At 54.9% G+C, this 18,598-nt stretch overlaps 1 protein-coding gene across 21 annotated transcripts in view; it reads left to right on the forward strand.

The window, feature by feature from the left end:
• The first annotated feature begins 433 nt into the window (after positions 1 to 433).
• Positions 434 to 18,598, forward strand: part of GRIN1 (glutamate ionotropic receptor NMDA type subunit 1) — a 38,481-nt gene continuing 20,316 nt past the window's right edge. For 17 of the 21 annotated variants that reach the window (XR_015808093.1, XM_088177640.1, XM_088177642.1 and 14 more), the window contains exons 1-7: positions 434 to 706; positions 4,289 to 4,423; positions 11,535 to 11,711; positions 16,027 to 16,089; positions 16,905 to 17,005; positions 17,463 to 17,584; positions 18,068 to 18,242. Coding sequence is in view for 20 of the 21 variants with exons in the window: in XM_088177640.1 (XP_088033766.1) it covers positions 449 to 706; positions 4,289 to 4,423; positions 11,535 to 11,711; positions 16,027 to 16,089; positions 16,905 to 17,005; positions 17,463 to 17,584; positions 18,068 to 18,242 (1,031 nt within the window). In the remaining variant the exon portion in view is untranslated. The remainder of the gene's footprint in view (positions 707 to 4,288; positions 4,424 to 11,534; positions 11,712 to 16,026; positions 16,090 to 16,904; positions 17,006 to 17,462; positions 17,585 to 18,067; positions 18,243 to 18,598) is intronic. The other 4 variants (XM_088177636.1, XM_014881097.2, XM_088177628.1 and 1 more) reach the window with 1 other exon arrangement.

The raw sequence follows: 18,598 nt of genomic DNA on the forward strand, positions 1-18,598 counted from the left end.
GAGTGCTCAGCCCCGGACCAGCCGTGCTCCTCCGCACCAGCGACACTCGCGACACTCGCACCCGCAGCCCGGCACGGGGACAGCGGCACCCGCGCCCTGCAGGCTGTGCCACAGACCCCGCAGCGACCCCGCAGCGACCCCGCAGCCCCCGCGGGAGGGGGGCTGTGCCGCAGCGCCCGGGCGGGCGGGGGTCCCGGGGGCGGCCGCGGGGCGGGCGCTGCGGCAGCGCGGGGCGGGCGGGGCGGGGCGGAGAGGCGGCAGCGGCGCGGGCGCTTCAGCACCGGGGAGAGCGCCCGGCAGAGCCCGCAGCGAGCACCGGGCACTGCCCGCGGGCCGAGCCCGATGGGGCCGAGCCCGATGGGGCCGCGCTGAGCCGGGCGGGCGGCCCGCGGGGCGGGCGGGCGGGCGGGGGGCGCGGGGGGCCCGGCGGGCTCCGGGCCGCCCGTGGATGAGCACCATGCGGCTGCTGCTGCTCGCCCTCCTCTTCTCGTCGTCCTTCGCCCGCGCCGGCTGCGACCCTAAGATCGTCAATATCGGCGCGGTGCTGAGCACCAAGAAGCACGAGCAGATCTTCCGCGAGGCGGTGAACCAGGCCAACAAGCGGCACGGCACCTGGAAGCTCCAGCTCAACGCCACGTCCGTCACCCACAAGCCCAACGCCATCCAGATGGCCCTGTCCGTCTGCGAGGACCTCATCTCCAGCCAGGTACCCCGGGACGGCGACCCCCTCCCCGCCCCGTCCCCGGCGGGACCCGAGCCGCCGCCCCCGCGGCCACCCCGCCCTGGCCCCGCGGTGCCCCCCGGCCGAGCCGCGCTGTGCGGAGTCCTGCCCGGGCCCGGGGAGCGCTGCCCGCATTGCAGCCTTTATGTAAGAGCGGCCGGCTGCGCACTCCACGCACCCCCGGGCACGCACGGGCACCCGCACATAGCCCGGGCACGCACGGGCACCCACAGACACCCTGGGGCTCACACGGGTACCTGCACAGCCCCCAGGCACATACGGGCTCACACACACCACCCTGGGCACGCATGGCCACCTGCAACCCTCACCTGGGTCACTCATGGGCTCACACACACACCGCAGAGCATACACAAGCTCACACACACACGGGGTGCACATGGGCATCCACACACCCACGGGGCACACACGGGTTCACGCCAGCACCCTGGGGCACACAGGAGCACCCACACAGCCCTGAGACACCCACAGGCACACACACACACCCCTCAGGGCACACATGGGCTCACACACGAAGCCCAGGCAGGCACGGACTCACACACGAAGCCTGAGCACATATAAACTAACACAGACACAGCCCTTGAGCACACAGACTCACACATGAAGTTCAGGCACACACAGATTCACACACAGCCCCTGGGCACACATAGACTCACATACAAAGCTCAGGCATGCACAGATTCACACACACCAGGGCACACACAGGCTCACACACACTCTCTGGGCGCACACAGGCCCCCATGCACTGAGTGGGTGCACATACATGTCCACCCAACGCTGTGCATGCACACAGCAACATGCATGTGCAGCTACACCACACACAGAACACCACGGGCACACACAGAGCTAGGTATGAGCACACACGGGCATCCCCAAACTGGAGGGAGATGTGGGCACAGGGAACACCGTGCGTGCACACAGACTGTGCACTCACACATGTGTGGGAATGCCCACAGGCTGCACTTCGTGTGCACACACACATTCCATGTGCACACACACACTCCATGTGCACACACACAGATTCCATGTGCACACACACATATTCTATGTGCACATACATTCCATGTGCCAAAAACATTCCATGTATGCACACACTCCATGTGCACACACACACATTCCATGTGCACACGCACATATTCCATGTGCACACACATATACCATGTGCACATACACACATTCCGTGTGCCAATCACATTCCCATGTGCACACACACACATTCCATGTGCCACACATACTCCATGTGTGCACAAACTCCATGTGCACACACATATTCCATGTGCACACACGCATTCTATGTGCACACGTGCCCTGCTGTGCAAACACGGGCTCACACACAACACGTGTCTGCACTTGTGCCATCGTGTACAGCTGCTGTGACACATGGACACACACATTTGTGTGAGAGGACCTGGCACACTCACAGCCACACGCTCGCCCGGGACACGGGCACATGCAGCTGGACTTGTAGACACACAGGCACAGCGCACACAGACACACAGACACACAGACACACAGACACAGGGCACACACCTGCACAGACACATAGACACACGGACACACAGGCAAACAGACACAGCGTGCACACGCGCACAGACTCGGTGTGTGCTGTGTGTGACTGTGTGTGACACACGAGCACAGAATGATCCTCCCTCCTTTGCCCACGGATCACTCTCAGCACCTGAGGCTGCCGTCCGAACCCTCAGCGCCGCTGGGGCGCCTCTCCACCTCCCCTGCGTGTGCTCTGGGTGCAGAGCCCGGCTAACCACCCCCGGCCCGTCAGCCGGGCCATCGGGGGGCGGACAGGCAGGTACAGACCTACCCCCGCCCAGCACAGCCCCGCACATGCGGAAGGTCGGCGTGGGCCCGTGCGCAGGAGCAAAGGCGCACCCGAATTGCACGAACGCCCCCAGCCCAGCCTCACCAGCCCCATCGCACACAGAAATGCTGTCCGCACCCAGGCACACACAGCCAGCGAAGGCGGAGGGGCCGCGCGGAGCAGAGCTCAGCCTTTGTAGCTCAGCTGCCCGGTGTGGAGCTGGAGGATAGTTGGGGACATCCCTGGGGTGGTGGCCAGGCCGGACAGCGCGGGCTGTCCCCGACTCCCGCTGTCCCCTGGCAGCAGGGGCGGCTCAGACGGGTCCCGCACTGAGCCCAGGCTCCATTTACCGCTCCCGGCTGCTGGATGCCCGTGGCCTCGCCACCTGCACGCCCGGTGCCCGCGCAGAGCCCGCGGAGCGCCGGGAGCGGAGCTGGGCACGGGGGCTGCGCTGCTGCGGCTGCTGGCTCGGGGTGGCCGCTCCGTCCCAGCACAGCAGGGGCTGTCCCGGCCGCTGTGCCCAGAGCAGGGGGGTGCGAGGCAGAGCAGGGGCTGGCAGCCTGCGAACGCAAAATGGCTCCTGCCGAGGGCTGCCGTGCGCCACAGCACAGCCCGAGCCCCTACAGCCTGCTCCTGTCCCAGGGTCCTGCCCCAGCCCCTCTGGGTGCAACTCCTCACTCCTTGTGTCAGCACCGGGCACCTCTGCCCAGGGCATCCCCTCCTCCTGCATCCCCAGGACCTTCCCAACCTCTTCTCTAGCAATTTCTCCCTACTCCCACGTAGGGTCTCCAGCCCCTGCCTCAGCTCCTCTGCACCCTCAATTTACTCCCTCCCAATGCCAAACAGGATCCTCCCTCTTCCCCCCAGACTCCAGGGCCCCTTCCCCAGGCAGGCTTCATCCTCCTCTCCTGGCAATCTGTCCCTCCAGCCCGAGTGCTGAGCACATCCTGGGGCTTGGGCAGATGCGTGGAGAAGGAAGAATTATTTCCTCCATACATCAAAGTCCTTGCACTGATTCGCCCTAGCTGGAGACCTGTCACCAGCTGGGGACATTCCTTGTGCAGTGAAAGGGCATCGGTGTAATAAGGGATCCCCAGGGATTGCTCAGCTCCTTCCTCTCCTTTTGACACAAAGTAGGATCCTGCTGGAGACCAAAATCCCAGCCCTACCGTAACAGCAGATTTTTGCCGAGATCCTCCTTCCCCTTTTGGTATAGCTCAGATCCTTGGCTGAGGGCAGATCCCGGCTGCTGCCCCGCCCTGCAGGCTCTGCCATTCGCGTCTGCCCAGGGCCAGATGGCTGAGTCGCTCCTGGCTCCGCGCTCCCGCTCCTGCCACAGTCCCTGCTGACCACTTTGCTCGTAATGGTCCTCAGAGGGGAATTACAACCGAGTATTAAATGTGTGGTTAAAGAAATCGCATTACACAGTGTGACTGGAAGGGAGATGCTTCCCTTTAATCTGCAATCCATGGAAGTTATTAGTTTAGTGAGCGGAGCAGTTGGGCACGGCATTCCATTAGGACATAAGCCTGAGCAGAGCCATCACCTCCAGCCGTGGCACCCCCGGCTCTCAGCACAGCCCTTTCTTCCCCGCTCCCAGTCATTTCAGTGCCCTTATCATGTTAACAAGGGGCTGTTTAGCATTGCAGAAAAGAGAAGGGGAAAAAAAATCACGCTCAGTGGCCGATGCGCTCCCGTGAAATAATGTTTGTGTCGTGTATCCTGTCCTACAGGTCTATGCAATATTAGTTAGTCACCCTCCTGCTCCCAACGATCACCTAACACCAACACCTGTATCATACACAGCTGGCTTCTACAGGATCCCTGTCATTGGTCTGACAACACGCATGTCTATATATTCTGATAAGGTAACTGATGCATGCTTCTGGTCTAGTACCTCATACATGTGCTGTAAATCAAGAGTGCCCATCAGGAGGGTTAATGATGTCTACACTCTCTCTGTGTCTGTCCATCCACCCTCTCCAGCCCAGCCTGCAGCTCCCTCTCTCTCTCTCTCCTGCATTCCAGGGCACATAATTTTTTTGCAGCTGCCAGTATTGACCTACATAGTGCCAGATGATTTCTGCAGCGCTGCTCTGCCAGGCTGCCGGGCTCGCTGCTCTCCAGCCACAACTCCTGCTCAGAGCTGACAGCCAGGGGGTCCTGGGGGATCTGGGGGCCTGGGAAGGGGAGAGGATCCTGTTAGAGCCTGTACTTTGGGCAGGATCTTTCTGGGGCTTGGAGGTTTTTTGGTTGCATTCACTTCTCTGGGTTTGTGGAATATTGGTAGGGAAGATAACAGAATATCCTGAGGCTTCACATGACATTCAGTCTGGTCAGTACTCTAGACAGAGTTTCAGATTTCAGTGTCTCAGCTGTCCCTGTGGGAACACAGAGATTTCCAGTCCTGCCATGTGCAGGCAGTGTCTGGGCAATGAGGTGCTGCCCTGGCCCTCAGCTCACAGCCCATTTGGCAAAAACCTAAAGCTTTAGTAAAGGAAAAAGGAGAAGCTGAGCAGAGCCAGGCTTTCCAAATACCATTGCAGGATTTCATCCAGGCACACGAGCTCAGTGGGTGAGATCAAGCCTGCTTCACAGCACGAATCGGCCTTCGCTTGAAAAATGTGAATATTCACAAATGTAAATGTTCAGTGCAAAAATAGTCACTCCACCTACATGCTAAATAAAGTCAAATTTCAGGAGGAGGGCCAGAGGCTCCCAGAGAGGCACCAGCAGCTTGCTTGGCTGGAGCAGCAGCAGGTTTTGGTATCTCCCACCAGGGAAGCCATGGCAGGGTGGTCAGCAAGCCAAGACCATGGCAGTGGTGGTGGCTCGCAGGGCTGGGGACCTGCACACCCTGGCAGGGTCCCACCAGGCATGGTTAGATGGAAAGGGATGGAAACAGAGCTGCAGAGCAGGCAGGAAGTGTTCAGGGGGGATTTGCTTCTTGCTGCTCTGGGGAGGAGATCTGACAGAAATGCCACTGAGAGTGTCCTTGTCACAGGGTAGCAGGGAGAGGGGACCTTGCACCTCATGTCTGCTCCATCTCTGCAAGGCTGTGCCCAGCAAAGCCACTACTGTCCCCAGCACCGTGCTGACCTGGAGTGCTCACCCCGAGGGGCTGGCTCCGTCCTCTGCTTCTGCCAATCTGTTCCTTTTTAAAACATGTTTTCTGCAAAACAGCCTCATAAACCCCACCTGGCTCACTTCAGGGCTGGAGGAGAGACCATGGCCACAGTGGTGACACAGTGACTCCTGGCAGGGAGCTGCTCTCCATGGAATGTTTGGGGTGTTGAGCAGGTTCAGGGCTGTGGGGTACACTTGACTGGCAGAGACTGGGCAGGGAGCCCCGCCCCAACACCCCTCAGAGCACTCCTGCCCGGCTGGCATCATCCTCAGCCTCCTGCCCACCAAGGCTTGGAGCTCTCTGAAGGAGATGGGGCAAAGGCAGGGACTGGGTAGAGGGGCAAAAGATGTTTGGACAGTGGAGGGGATAACAAAGGTGGGAGTGAAGTGGGTGACAGAGGGGGCGGAGCTGTGGGATAGGACAGTGGGAGATTCTGTACACCCCATGCAGGACAGGCTGGCTCGTGACACAGGGACATTCAGCTGTTCCCTTTTTGGTTTCCAGTGATCAGCTTGCCTTCTTTTTTGTTTTAATTCAGGAAATTTTATCTTTCAGCTTAGTTTCTATGGAAACGAGCTTGTAGGATCACTTTGTATGTACGCCCTTAATTGGTTTTGGAGGCATCAGACAATTTTAGCTGAATTTCACAGGGGGATGAAGTTGGGTTGCTGTTGGTCCTCTCAAGGCTACGAGGGGGAGGAAATGTGTGGACCTCAGCATGGACAGGTCTGCCCAGTACCTTTTGATGCTCTCAGAGCATCTCCAGTCAAGCACAGTGGTCCTTGAGCTGTGGCCAGTCTTTCAGCAAAGATACTAGAGGGAACTGAGTTTTACTGCTCACAGTATCCAACCAACTATTTGTTCTAGAAATAACAGTGCAGTTATCAGGCAGAGCACTCGGGCTTCACTGAGACCCTCACACCACCCACCACAGTCCTACCTGTGCAGGGAGAGGTCTCTGGAACTCCAGTCACTCCTGAGTGAAGTCAGAGGGAGCTGGAGGAGAGAGGGAGTCTCAAGGTAAAGGCAGCAGAGTGGTTCCCATCACTGTGGTGCCCCTCGCTATGGAGAGCCCTCCAGGGACATCTCATGGACTGAGCATTCCAAAAATCCTCCTCTGACTTTCCCATGCTGAGCTTCTTAGTGCTCCTGTCCCCCACGGGTCACTGGGGGTGTTTATATCTCCTCTGTATCTCAGCTGAAAAAAACGAGATGACATGGACATCTTGTCACCATGAAAAATGTGAGATGACATCGAGTGTGAGAGCAGAGCCTGGGCAAATGCACAGCTCAGGGGGAGAAAAGGAAAGGTTCAACACCTCCATGTGAGACCTCTCCTACGTGTGGGGCTGGAGCAACACCCTGGGTGCCCAGAGGTGCTGAGCACCTCACCACCCACAGATTATTGCAGCAGAGGATCAGGGAGATAGATTAATAAATTAAAAGAGACCTGCTCTGCTGCTGGAAGATTTGGGAAATGGAGTTTAGATGTGCTGCAGTTGGAGAGCGTTTTCAGTTCCAGCACCTTACCCTGGTGGTTGAAGTGAGGTCTGTCTTTCCCCAGGCAGGGGATGGCTTTTCCCTCTGGTTCCTGCTCTCAGTGCAACTTCTCCAGCTTGTTCACTGAAAAGGGTTTTCTTCTCTATTACTGCTCTCACTGGCTGTGGATGCTCAGCAGGAGCCCTGTTAGGGTGGGAAGGTGCAAGTGGGGAGAAAAGTGGCTCTTGTTGACCAAGGTCAGGGTCAGTACTCCTTCACTGGCACCCACAAGTGATGACAGGAGAGGCTGCTTGGTGCAGCACAGAGATGTTTGCCCTGGGAGTGGGGAGCACAGCCCTGAGCAGGGCAGGAAAACCCTGAGCAGGGCAGGACAGCCCTCAGCTGGACAGCTTGGAATGTGCAAGAGCAGACCAGGGTAGTGGAGAGATGGCCTGAAGGTGACCCCCATCCCAGCAGATCCCCCCAGGCTCTCAGGTTCCAGCTGGGAACAGGACAGAGCAGCCTCATCTCCCCACAGTGGCCCTGCCCCAGAAGCTGCCCCATGCCTTCCTCTGTGCACTGCAGGGAAAGGCAGAGAGTGCACTTTGGTCTGAACTCCCCATCCCCCTGCACCCAAATTCCTCCCTGCACTCCTCTGAGCTATCTCAATGTTACCTCAGCTCCCTCCCACATCTACAGCTGGCATGTGGGGCAGTGGGCAGGCTCCTTCCATGGACACACTGGCCAACACTTCTTTCTCATGCCCAGCTGGTGAATTTTACCAAATTTGCAGGAGATTTACAGATTAGGATCTCTGTCAATCTTTTTGAAATTTCCCAGGCAGCTCATCTGGGGAGCGCATTGCTAGAAGGGGGATTGACCCCAAAGGTAATGAAGCAAAAGCACATTGCTCCCTTCAGCCTGTAGGAAAAATCACTCCCCCAGCCATGGGCTCTGAGCTGGGGTGAGCCCCTGGGCAGACAGAAGTGAAGAAAGTAACAAACCTTTCACTCATGGTGCTGTACATGCCCTGATGTGACACACAGACACCGCCTGCTGGCTCCCAGCCATGCCCTTTCCCCTGTGGATAAAATCTCCACGCAAAGGCACCCCCAGTGCTCTCCCCCAGGCATGGCACTGCACAGGATTCCAGCACCAGGCACATTCCCTGCAGGGGTGGATGCACTCCCGTGCTTTCTGCATTGTCAGGCTCACAGCTGTGCATGCACAGTCTGTGCTTACACACACACACACGCACACACATACACACGATCTACTCCAACAGCTCCTCTTTGTATGGACTTGCATCAAATACTTGCAGTTCTCAAGTCCTGACCCCACACAAAATCATCACAGAATCCCAGACTGCTTTGGGTTGGAAGGGACCTTCAAGCCCATCCCATTTCACCCCTGCCATGGCAGGGACCCCTCCCACTGTCCCAGGCTGCTCCAAGCCCCAATGTCCAACCTGGCCTTGGACACTGCCAGGGATCCAGGGGCAGCCACAGCTGCTCTGGGCACCCTGTGCCAGGGCCTGCCCACCCTGCCAGGAAATATCCCAACCTCCCAGCCATGTTCACTCTGGTGCGTTTTTGGCTCCAGTTCCCTGGGTTCCTGCTGAGCTTGGGCACCTGGATTTCACCCCAGCCTGCATTTGCTGCCTTTTTGCAGAACTAGAATGAAGTGAGGGAGCAGAGGGCTGAGCACTCAGGTGTGGTGGGCTGCAGGGAGGTTTGCACAGGCTGGGGTTGGTGTGAGCCATTCCCGCACTCCAGCACCGTGACCAGCTCCAGGCACACTCGGAGGGGAGCAAGGGCTGAGTATCCTACAGAACATCCTGCAAGGCCAACGTGGACTTGTAATGAGGAGCAGTTTCTGTGCCTGATCCGAGGGGAGGGAGTGATGACCCTCGGCAGCCCCGAGTTCAAGTGCCTGGAGCAGCTCACAGGGGCAGAGCTGGTGCAGCTGAGTGAGCCCACACCCTGTGCTGGCTGTCTCACAGAGGCTGTGCTAAAAACACAAGTCTTTTTTAAGAACTATTTGCCAAAAAATGGGGTAATTAGGGTTTCAGAGGGGTGTGACAGGGACCTGTGGAATGTCACTGCGTGTGCTGGGATGGAGGGTATCAAATCACACCAAGCTGGATTCTCACCTGCCTCTGCATAGCACAAGCTGCACATGTGAACCTCTGGGGGACTCCACGTTCATTTTTCTGCCAATCTTTGGCCCTTGCAGAGATGCTCAGGAGTCCCAGGTGCTTCAAAAGCTGCACACAGACTGTGAGTGCTCATCCTCAGATCTCAGCTCACCACTTGACATGAATTTTTTTACATTATCCTATTTGAAAACCACAGTTCAGGGATCCAGGAGCTGAGATACCACCAGAGTCTGTCCATGGCCCTTTTGACTCCACCTTAGAAAGCAAATTTGCCTGAACTGTTAAACCCCCTATAAACCTTGCAGTAGTTTTTTTCTCTGAACTCAGTGATATGTATTTACAATACTTAAGAAAGCCATGATCTGTTTAAACACTTGTCTTGGGGTGACTTTATGATGCTTGTATATCCCTAATCATCTGTTCTGTTGGTGTTGAATATTGAGTTCTGCAGCTTTAAGACTGGTTCCAGGAGTGAAGGGAGAGAGAAGAGGTGCAGAGTTTGTCATCAGAGACTGAAAGCTGGTTGGGAACCAGGAAAGTAATTTGATGCACTATATGGAAATTTCAAAGATTTTTTTAATTTCAAAAAGAGATTAAAAGAATTTTTATAGAATTTTGATGTTTTAACCTGTGTTTCTCTGATTTTCTTTTTTTTCAACATTGGCTTCTCTGTTATTATTTCAGCTCTTTTCTCTCTTCTGATTTTTTCCCATTTCCAGTTTAACTTTCCCTGAATTTCCTTAAAGCAATTAAAAATGCTCAGGGGTTAAAAATTAAAAATGCTGAGACCCAGATGGTGTGCCCCTGGCCCAGGCTGTGCATCTGGACCTGGAAATTCCTGGGCATCTCTGCTGACTACAAAGAGAACTTGAACACTGTGTTGGAGTGGACACCATGGTTGTGTTTCCATTGTTTGTCCCCGTGGGGCTTTTTCCCAATCCTATGGGTTAGTGCTGGTTTTGTGGGGTGAGCTGCTCTTCCTGTAACTGTAATGTTTGTATCAGTCACACTCTGAGAGTCTTATTGGGCTCTCCTGGTTTGTTTCCTCCTCTGATTAAACACCCACCCTTCTCCTCAGTGTCTGACATTCAGGAAATGTTCCCAGTGCTGTGCTGGCTTTGCTGCTTCCCTGTTCCTGGGTGTTGGGCTGGGGCAGGAGCAGGGACCTGAGCCCTGAGCACAGCAGGGGCTTTCCATCCTTTTCTACACATTCCATGGTCTGGTTTGATATGATCACCGTGTTGAGTGTGAGGAAGAGGATTTATTTGGTGTGTCTGTCCCTCCTGTGTGTATCCATGGACATGATGCCTTTTCCTTTCCAGTGTGTATTGCTTTGGCCCACTCAGGACATTTCTGACCTATTCTGGGTCTGGTCTCTGGATGAGCAGGTCTGAACAACCATCTCAGCCTTAGAGAAAGAAATATTATAGTGCTTTATTTTTGTCCTCTCCACTTCTAGCTCCTGTCTCCCTCCAGCACGTAGCTGGGCTGTCAAGTAGGGTCCATGCTGAGCATGAGCACTTTCACTTCCTAATATTTGACTCTAGGGCCTTTTGGACAAGCTGCATTTGTTTGAAAGCTCTCTGTCAGCTCCAGCTTTTGGTCTGATTGCTCCCCTAAGAGCGCTGTACTTAATTAGGCTGGAATTGCTATTGCACAATCACCCAACCATAACGATGTTTCTAACTGAATCAGAGAGGTTTGCTGGGGCACGAGTCCAGAGCTGCCTCCTCCTGCCTGCTGCTGCAGAACAGGCTGACCTAGAAACAGCCAGGGACCGTGTTATAAAACTGCCTTTCTGAACTTCTCCCATGGCAAATGACGAATACGCAGCTGCCTGCACCTGCCTCTTGCCTTCTGAAGGGAATTCTTTTGCTTTTTGATGTCCATTTTCTGGTAATAATTTAAAAGGTCAAGAAGCAAGGCTATATTTGCACTGAACACTGCTGGTCATTCGTGGCTCGACAGGCTTTTCTCCTCTGTGCATTTATGGACCACAAAGCAGAAACCTTTCTTTGCCATATTCTGGTTTAACCACAGAGAGCTACAAAGTCATAGCCAGGGTTTGTTTCCCAGCCAGAAGGAAGGATGCAGGTCCCAGAGGTTAGCCCAAGATGTGCATCCCAAAATGTCTTTGTGATCCCAGCCAGCCCTGTCCCTGTGAACGTGGCTGACACCCCCACAGCGTGTGCTGAGCTCTTGTTCTTCCTTGCAGAGCATCCACCTGTCCTTTTTGCGCACAGTCCCACCTTACTCTCACCAGGCCAACGTCTGGTTTGAGATGATGAGAGTCTTCAACTGGAACCACGTCATTCTGATAGTCAGCGACGACCACGAGGGTCGTGCTGCACAAAAGAAGCTGGAGACCCTCCTGGAGGAGAAAGAGTCCAAGGTCAGTTCCTGAACATTGTCTTGTAGCTTTGTTTAAGCAACAACAACAAAACTAGAAGTCTTGGGCTGTTGTATGTATGTAGATTTCTGTATGTAAAACACCTTTTCTTTCCATTGTAACATGGCTAACATGCTTAAAGCATCAACAGTGTCTGACTAGTACCTGACAGAACTTTGTACTTTATTCATTTCACTTGCTTTGCCATGGTCAAAATCTCCTACATGTAAATCGACTACAAAATGAAGGGAAGGATAACCTGGAGCTCTGCAAATGCCTTGCCCAAGTTTCCCACCCAAGGAGAGGACCAGTTGCTCAGCTTAGGGAAGCACCTGCCCCACTGCAGCCAACCCGGGGCCAGGCAGACCCAGAAGTGCCAACCCCACCCCGAAAAGCAGCTTCTGAATTGGCTCTCGGGGACTCAGCTTAGTGCTTAGGAGGGGCAGGGCTGCAATGACCCTCTGGTAGAGCTGTGGGCCCGTTCCCATCTCCATCGAAGCACATGCCAAACGCTGCTTTCCTGACACCCCATGCTGTCACAGGGGCAGGTGTGGGACTATGCACCTGCTCTCAGGGCCAGTGGGAGCAGGGAGGGAGGCAGGGGAGGGCCCCGAGGTGTGGGAGGACAAAGCACAGACCTGTGGCGTGGAGGGAAAGGACTGAACAAATGTTCAAGACAAGCAGAGCAAAGGAAGCTGTTTGGCTACAGTCTGGAAGGCAAGGAGCCGCTTCCTGTCCTACAGGGTGGAGTCCCAGCATGACCTCTCTCCAGGGGCAGAGCAAGGTCCCCTTCAGGTGGGCAGAAGCTGAGTTCATCCAAGTCTCTAGCAGCATCAGGGCAGGCACCCATTCGGGGGTGTTCCTTCCTGGGTCACAGGCAGGGACCCCAGCCTGCTCTTTCCAGCCCCATCTGCAGCTGCTGGACATTTGGCAGTCTCTCAGCTGTCGAGGAGATGTGGCCATAGATGCTTCTCGTGGTTGGAGTGGGTGGCTGAGCTGAGAGATGGGCGCCTGTGACTGCTCTTCATCACTTCCCTGGAGGAACAACTGGTGCAGAGGTGCAGGCCGGCACAAGCCACATTGACCAACAGACTCCAGATTTGGTATTGATTTTCAAGAAGTTTCATCCTTGCTGCATCCCAGGCTGTCACAAGGCACTGATGTTCCACCAGCCACAGAGGGATCCTCCCGTTTCCAAAGGCAGCTTCCCACTGGGTGACAGCAGGACAGTGTTTTTCTCCAAAGCCTCTTCCCAGCACAGTGCCCTTCATACAGGGAGAGCCATTGTCAGTCTCTCATACCTCCTCTTGTATTTTTTGGATTCCACTTTCTGTTTTCCTGTAGTTCCCATGTATCCCATTTTGCTGTTCCCTCTCATGCCTCCACTCCTGTTTGCCCCATGGGGTGCTCCCAGGCACAGGGTGCATTTCTTCTTCAGCCTGTCCACCCTGCAGGAAAGCCTTTGAGAGCTTGAAAGATAGGGAGGGAGGTTCTGTCCTCAGACCTTCCCCATATTTGCACTTCATTTACTATGTGTCTTGGTGTCCTCTGGCAGCCCCTGGGGAATGCTCGGGCCACTCTGCAGCCTGGGGCACCTGCTCTGTCCCAGCAGGTCTTCTCTTTGGGGTGTGCCACTGCATCTTGTTTCTTTTTCCTTTGAGAAAAGGTCAGACAGACTGGTCTGACTGGTCTTGCAGGTGGCAGATACCCTGTTGGGGCTTTCCTGTCTTCCTCCACCTCTTCTCTCCAATCTCTTCTGATCCCTGAAGTGCTGGTTCTTTTCATGCCATGAAGTTGTACCACGGGCCCCTCCACAGCCTCTCCAAGGGCAGCCTGGGCCCTGGGGAGGGAGCAGGCAGGACACCTAATCTTGACCTATTCAAGGCTTAGACTGCAGCCCCTGAGGACATGGAGGTCCTGCTCAGGGTCAGAACCTGACCTGCCCAGCTAAGCTCTTGGTTTGGGTCATGGCCAGCCCCTGTGCCATGCAGGCACCACTGTGTGGGTCTGCACCTCCAGCAGCACCCTGAACCCAGCTCTCAGGCAGCCCTGCAGTGTCCCATGTGCTGGCCTTGTCCTGGGGCTGTCTGCAGCCACTCTCAGCCTGGAGCTGCTGCTCCACCCAGCACAGCTCTGCTGCTCCATGGGCCTGCTGGGGCTCTGAAGGCAGTGCTGGACACTGTGAAAACAGAGCTGCTCTGGCTCAGAGGTGGCAGGTCCCTGCTCTGCTGCCTGCTTTTCTCTGGGACAATGGCAATTTCTCACGAAAGTGGCAATTCTGTAAGTGAATGCAGGAGCACATGGTGGAAAGGGAACTTGTGATTTGTTGGTCCCTGTGTGAAACGTGGAGATCAGAGAAGGGCTGCAGGACCACATGGAAAAATGGGAAAAGGAGGATTACTAGTGTAGTTCTGGAAACAGAGCTAGTGACAGGGAGAGGTGATCAGAGGCCAGCCTTGTTGCTCCCAAGACTCTGCTGACCAGCCTGGGCTGAGGTGCCAGCAAATCCCAGGAATTTCTGGTTGGAGGCTACAGCATGGATGTCCAAGTTTTTGGCTACATTGACAGTGCTTGGAGAGAAGTGACCAGTGTTGCCTGAACTGGAGAACATTCCTGCTGCATCTCTGGTCTCCTTGTAGCAGTCATCACTCCAGGGCTCACTGCAGGCCCAGCACAGGCCACTAAGAAGCCACTGCAGAAATGAAGGCCATCAGAAATGAAGGTGGACCTGGGATCCAAGCAGATTTTCCTCTTCAGATGCTTTTCCTTGCCAGGTCCCAATTTCTTTGAGCAATGAAAAACTGCTGGGCTGCGTCCAAGGGGAAGAAAGGAAAGATCACACAGCTGCATAGAAAGGAGACCTGGAAAGATGCCCTGCTAAAGACTGGCCTGGATGCTCAGGAAAAAGCAAGCTAAGTAGTTTGGAAAGCAAGATGAAGAGAAACCTGTCGGTCTGAGGAACAACCTGGGAACATGGACCCCTGTGCACCAGGGGTGCAAAGGATCGGGTTCCTGGCAGGGATCCATTGCCATCAGGCTCTGGAAAAATGGAGATGAGAGTAGAGCAGCATCCCACACCCCATGTACACCGATCAGGGATGCTCAGATGGGGGGGGGGGGGGGGGGTCAAGGAGAAGATGTCAGACTATGTCCCACCAAAACCTCCAAGCCCCCTCCTGAAGGCTCCCTCAGATCACTGTTATTGGCCTGGCCACAGGAAGATCCCAGGGCTCTGTGCAGGGTCAGGGCTCAGAGCAGGGGCTGTGGGCCCTCAGCTTGAGAGAAAACCTCCAGCAGTGGTGCCCTGCTCCAGGCTCCTCTGGGGCCCAGCAGCAGCAGCTGAGGCAGCAGAACAGGGGAGCAGCAGGATCTCCAGTCCAATCTCTCCATGGTCAGAGCAGGGGATGAGCAGGATCTGTGCTCCAGTCCAATCTCTCCAGGGTCAGAGCAGGACAGGAGCAGGATCCCTGCTCCAGTCCCATCTCTCTGGGGCCAGTGCATGCCCCAAGCCCTGGTGACATGCTCCAGTCAGCAGCATGGAGACCACCAAGCAGTAAGCCCCACTAGCCGCATTTAGGGCCAGGTTACAGGCACCCTGGTCTCTGGTAGCTGCACCTCCCAGGGCCACCCGTGTGCTGCAGAGCCATGAGGTGCCCTGGGCCCTCCCCAGGGACCAGGTAAAAGCTGCAATGTCATCCCATGTTCACCATTGCTTCATATCGCCATGCTTTGAGCCAACACGGGATGTAGAGAACTTTATCTTTCTCTTTTGGATGTCAACAGAGCTCAAAAAGCTGCTCCCTCCTCTCAGGGGGTGAGAGGTTCAGCTGAGACACCTCACTTTGTGTGGACTCTCTAAGGGTGGACAGGATTGTAATGCTGATAGTGATGCTAGTAATGCTAGTACTCTTAACTGTAACAGTTTGCCTTTATCCAGCACTTTCAGTACACAACATTTTGTCCTTTACTTCCACAGTAATTCCATGGAAACCCCACCACTTAGGCCCTTAGATTGTTTCTGAGCTTAAGATAAAAATTCCTTGCTGAAGAATTCCCCAGTCCCTCAAGGGAAAATGCAACTGCATCGCACCAGCTGTGACACTCAGGCTTTGCTCTCAGATTGCTCCGTGACGCTCCCGTGAGAGCTGAGGCACAATCTCTCCTGATAGTGGTTTTTGCGAGCTCCAGCGTTATAGAGACCCTTTAGCAAACAGTGGAGGAGGAGGTGGATGTTGGATTGCTTTACTACACGTCATTTTCAACTGTTTATAATATTCTTCTGTGTCTACATATTTTCTCTGTGCACATTATTCATCAGAGTAAAAAAAGGAACTATGAAAACCTCGACCAACTTTCCTATGACAACAAGCGAGGACCCAAGGTATATATGCATGGAAATGCACGCCGCCCACCAACCTAACTAGCAAATGAAAAATAGCCACAGCCAACAGAAAAATAAAAAAGAAAAAAAAAAAAAGAGAGAAAGAGAAAAAAAGAAAAGAAAAGAAAGAAAGAAAAAAAATCCATGACTGTGTTTCTTGGTAGCACGTTTTTATGTTGAGATAGTTTGGTTTGGACTTGAGAATGGAAACTTAGCCAGCTGACCCTGGAAGGATTTCTTTTTGAAACATGCATGTGAACCAGTAATTAACTTGCAAGTTCTTTTTTTTTTTTTTTTTTGAAAAGTTGAACCAACCCCCTTTCCTCCCCAAAGGAACCGGTTCCTTGGTGTAAGTTGCTCACTTTGATTCCCAAAGGTTAACCCTGTGCAATATGTTTTTTTTCATTTCCCATGTTTTTGAAAAACAACACTCGTTTGAGTTTTCAATTGCATTTCAAAGCCTTTTTCTCTTTCCTGTACAATGCACGCCTCTTTTTGGGTCTTGATTGACTTCAGTTTGCATGCACAGTGCAAAAAAAAAAAAAAAAAATAAAAAAAAAAAAAATAAAAAAAAAAAAAATAAAAATACAACCAAAAAGCCAAAATCTTAAAAGAGAAAGGAAGGAAGGAAAGAAAGAAAAGAAAAAAAGAAAGAAAGAAAGAAAAGAAAAAGAAAAAAAATAACTATAACCAACCTTATTTAGCAGACTTTTGTGCAGTTTAATGAATTCTCTTGACCCTTTTCTAGATAGCATGGCTCTCACCACCAGTTCTGGGGCTCACTCACTAACCAGCTTTGCTCACACTAATCACAGGCTGAGAAAGTGCTTCAGTTTGACCCTGGAACCAAAAATGTGACGTCGCTGCTGCTGGAGGCGAAGGAGCTGGAGGCCAGGGTCATCATCCTCTCTGCCAGGTGAGGCCGTGCTGCCCCTTCCCCTCCCTGCTCTGATTTCCTCTCTCCCAGCACTGCCCAGCGCTGCAGTCAGTGTGGATTTGGGGTCTGACAACCTCCCGAGGAGCCTGAGAGCAGCCCCAGCCGAAGCCCCCTGTCCCGGGCAGGTGGGGGGTTCTGGGAGTGCTGCTGGCCAGGGAGCCACAGTCCCGAGCTGGCCGGGGTGTCCTGCTCCAGCCGGGAAGGAGGGGAGCCCGATGGCCCCGTGCCTCCGGCACAGTGCGGGTGCTCAGCAGCGCTGCGAGCTGCGGCATCGGGTGAAGCTGAGAGCAAAGTTCCCATGGCATCCAGGATTGAGCCATGCCCAGTCAGAGTCACCCGCTATGGTGCCTTCCCTGGCACTGCCACACCTTTGGGGTCTGACCACGGGGCCACTGGCAGCGGGTGCCACATCGCCGTTCCCTTCCTGTCGTTGCAGCGAGGATGACGCGGCCACCGTGTACAGATCAGCAGCCGTGCTCAACATGACGGGCTCGGGCTACGTGTGGCTGGTGGGGGAGCGGGAGATCTCGGGCAATGCCCTGCGCTACGCCCCGGACGGTAGGCACCTCCCGAGCTCCGTGCCGCTGCAGTCGGGCTCGGAGGAGCCCGAGAGAGCCGGGATGAGCGGCCCCTGCCCGCCCCGGGACCCCTCGGGCTGGGGCACGCTGGGGGCGCCGTGGTGGTCCCGAACGGAGGCTCCCGCACTCCGCTCTCCGCTCCCTTCGCCTGCGCGGGGACTCAGCCTTGAGTCCCAAATCCTCGAGTCCCAAATCCTCGAGTCCCAAATCCGTGTCACTGCGGCTTTGCGAGCTGCTGTCACCCCAGGGGAGGCTTCGGCAGGGCCGTGGGCACAGAGCTCAGGGTGTCGGTGCCGCACGGTGCCAGCCCGGCCGCACGGTGCCCCTGCCTGAAGCTCAGGCAACTTCCCGCTGCATCCAAGGGATCCTCAGCCCGTAGCCTTGTGCTCGCTGTCCCCAGAGTAACGCTGGAGCAGCCAGCGATGCCAGGAATGCTGACCCGGTTCCCCTCTGCCCGCGGCAGGAGTGATCGGTTTGCAGCTCATCAATGGCAAGAACGAGTCAGCCCACATCAGTGACGCTGTGGCCGTGGTGGCCCAGGCCGTGCACGACTTGTTTGAGAAGGAGAATATCACAGATCCACCGCGGGGCTGTGTGGGCAACACCAACATCTGGAAGACAGGACCCCTTTTTAAGAGGTATTGGGGAAAGGATCCTGCTGGAGGGAGCAGAGGACCTGGTGGGGGAGAGCTGGAAAAGGTGGGAGCATGTGTTGAAGGTGCAGGGGACATGGTGGCTTTGCTCAGGGTATCTGTCACTAAATCTTTGGGGCATGTGGCACAGGGCTGCCTGGACTCTCCTGCATGATTTGGATGTGAGGGCTACATCTCTCCTAGAAAACTCTCCCAGACACAGACTCAGGAAATGACACCCAGTTTTTCCAGGCTGTTTAGGCATCAATCTGGTGCCTGGCAGCAATTCAGTCCATGTCAACCCATGCTACACTGGGCAATGCTTAGACAGCTGGGATGTGTGGGCCAGAATGACTCTAGGA

Source organism: Sturnus vulgaris, chromosome 22 (genome assembly GCF_052056855.1).
Source record: "Sturnus vulgaris isolate bStuVul1 chromosome 22, bStuVul1.hap1, whole genome shotgun sequence".
Lineage (NCBI taxonomy): Eukaryota > Metazoa > Chordata > Aves > Passeriformes > Sturnidae > Sturnus > Sturnus vulgaris.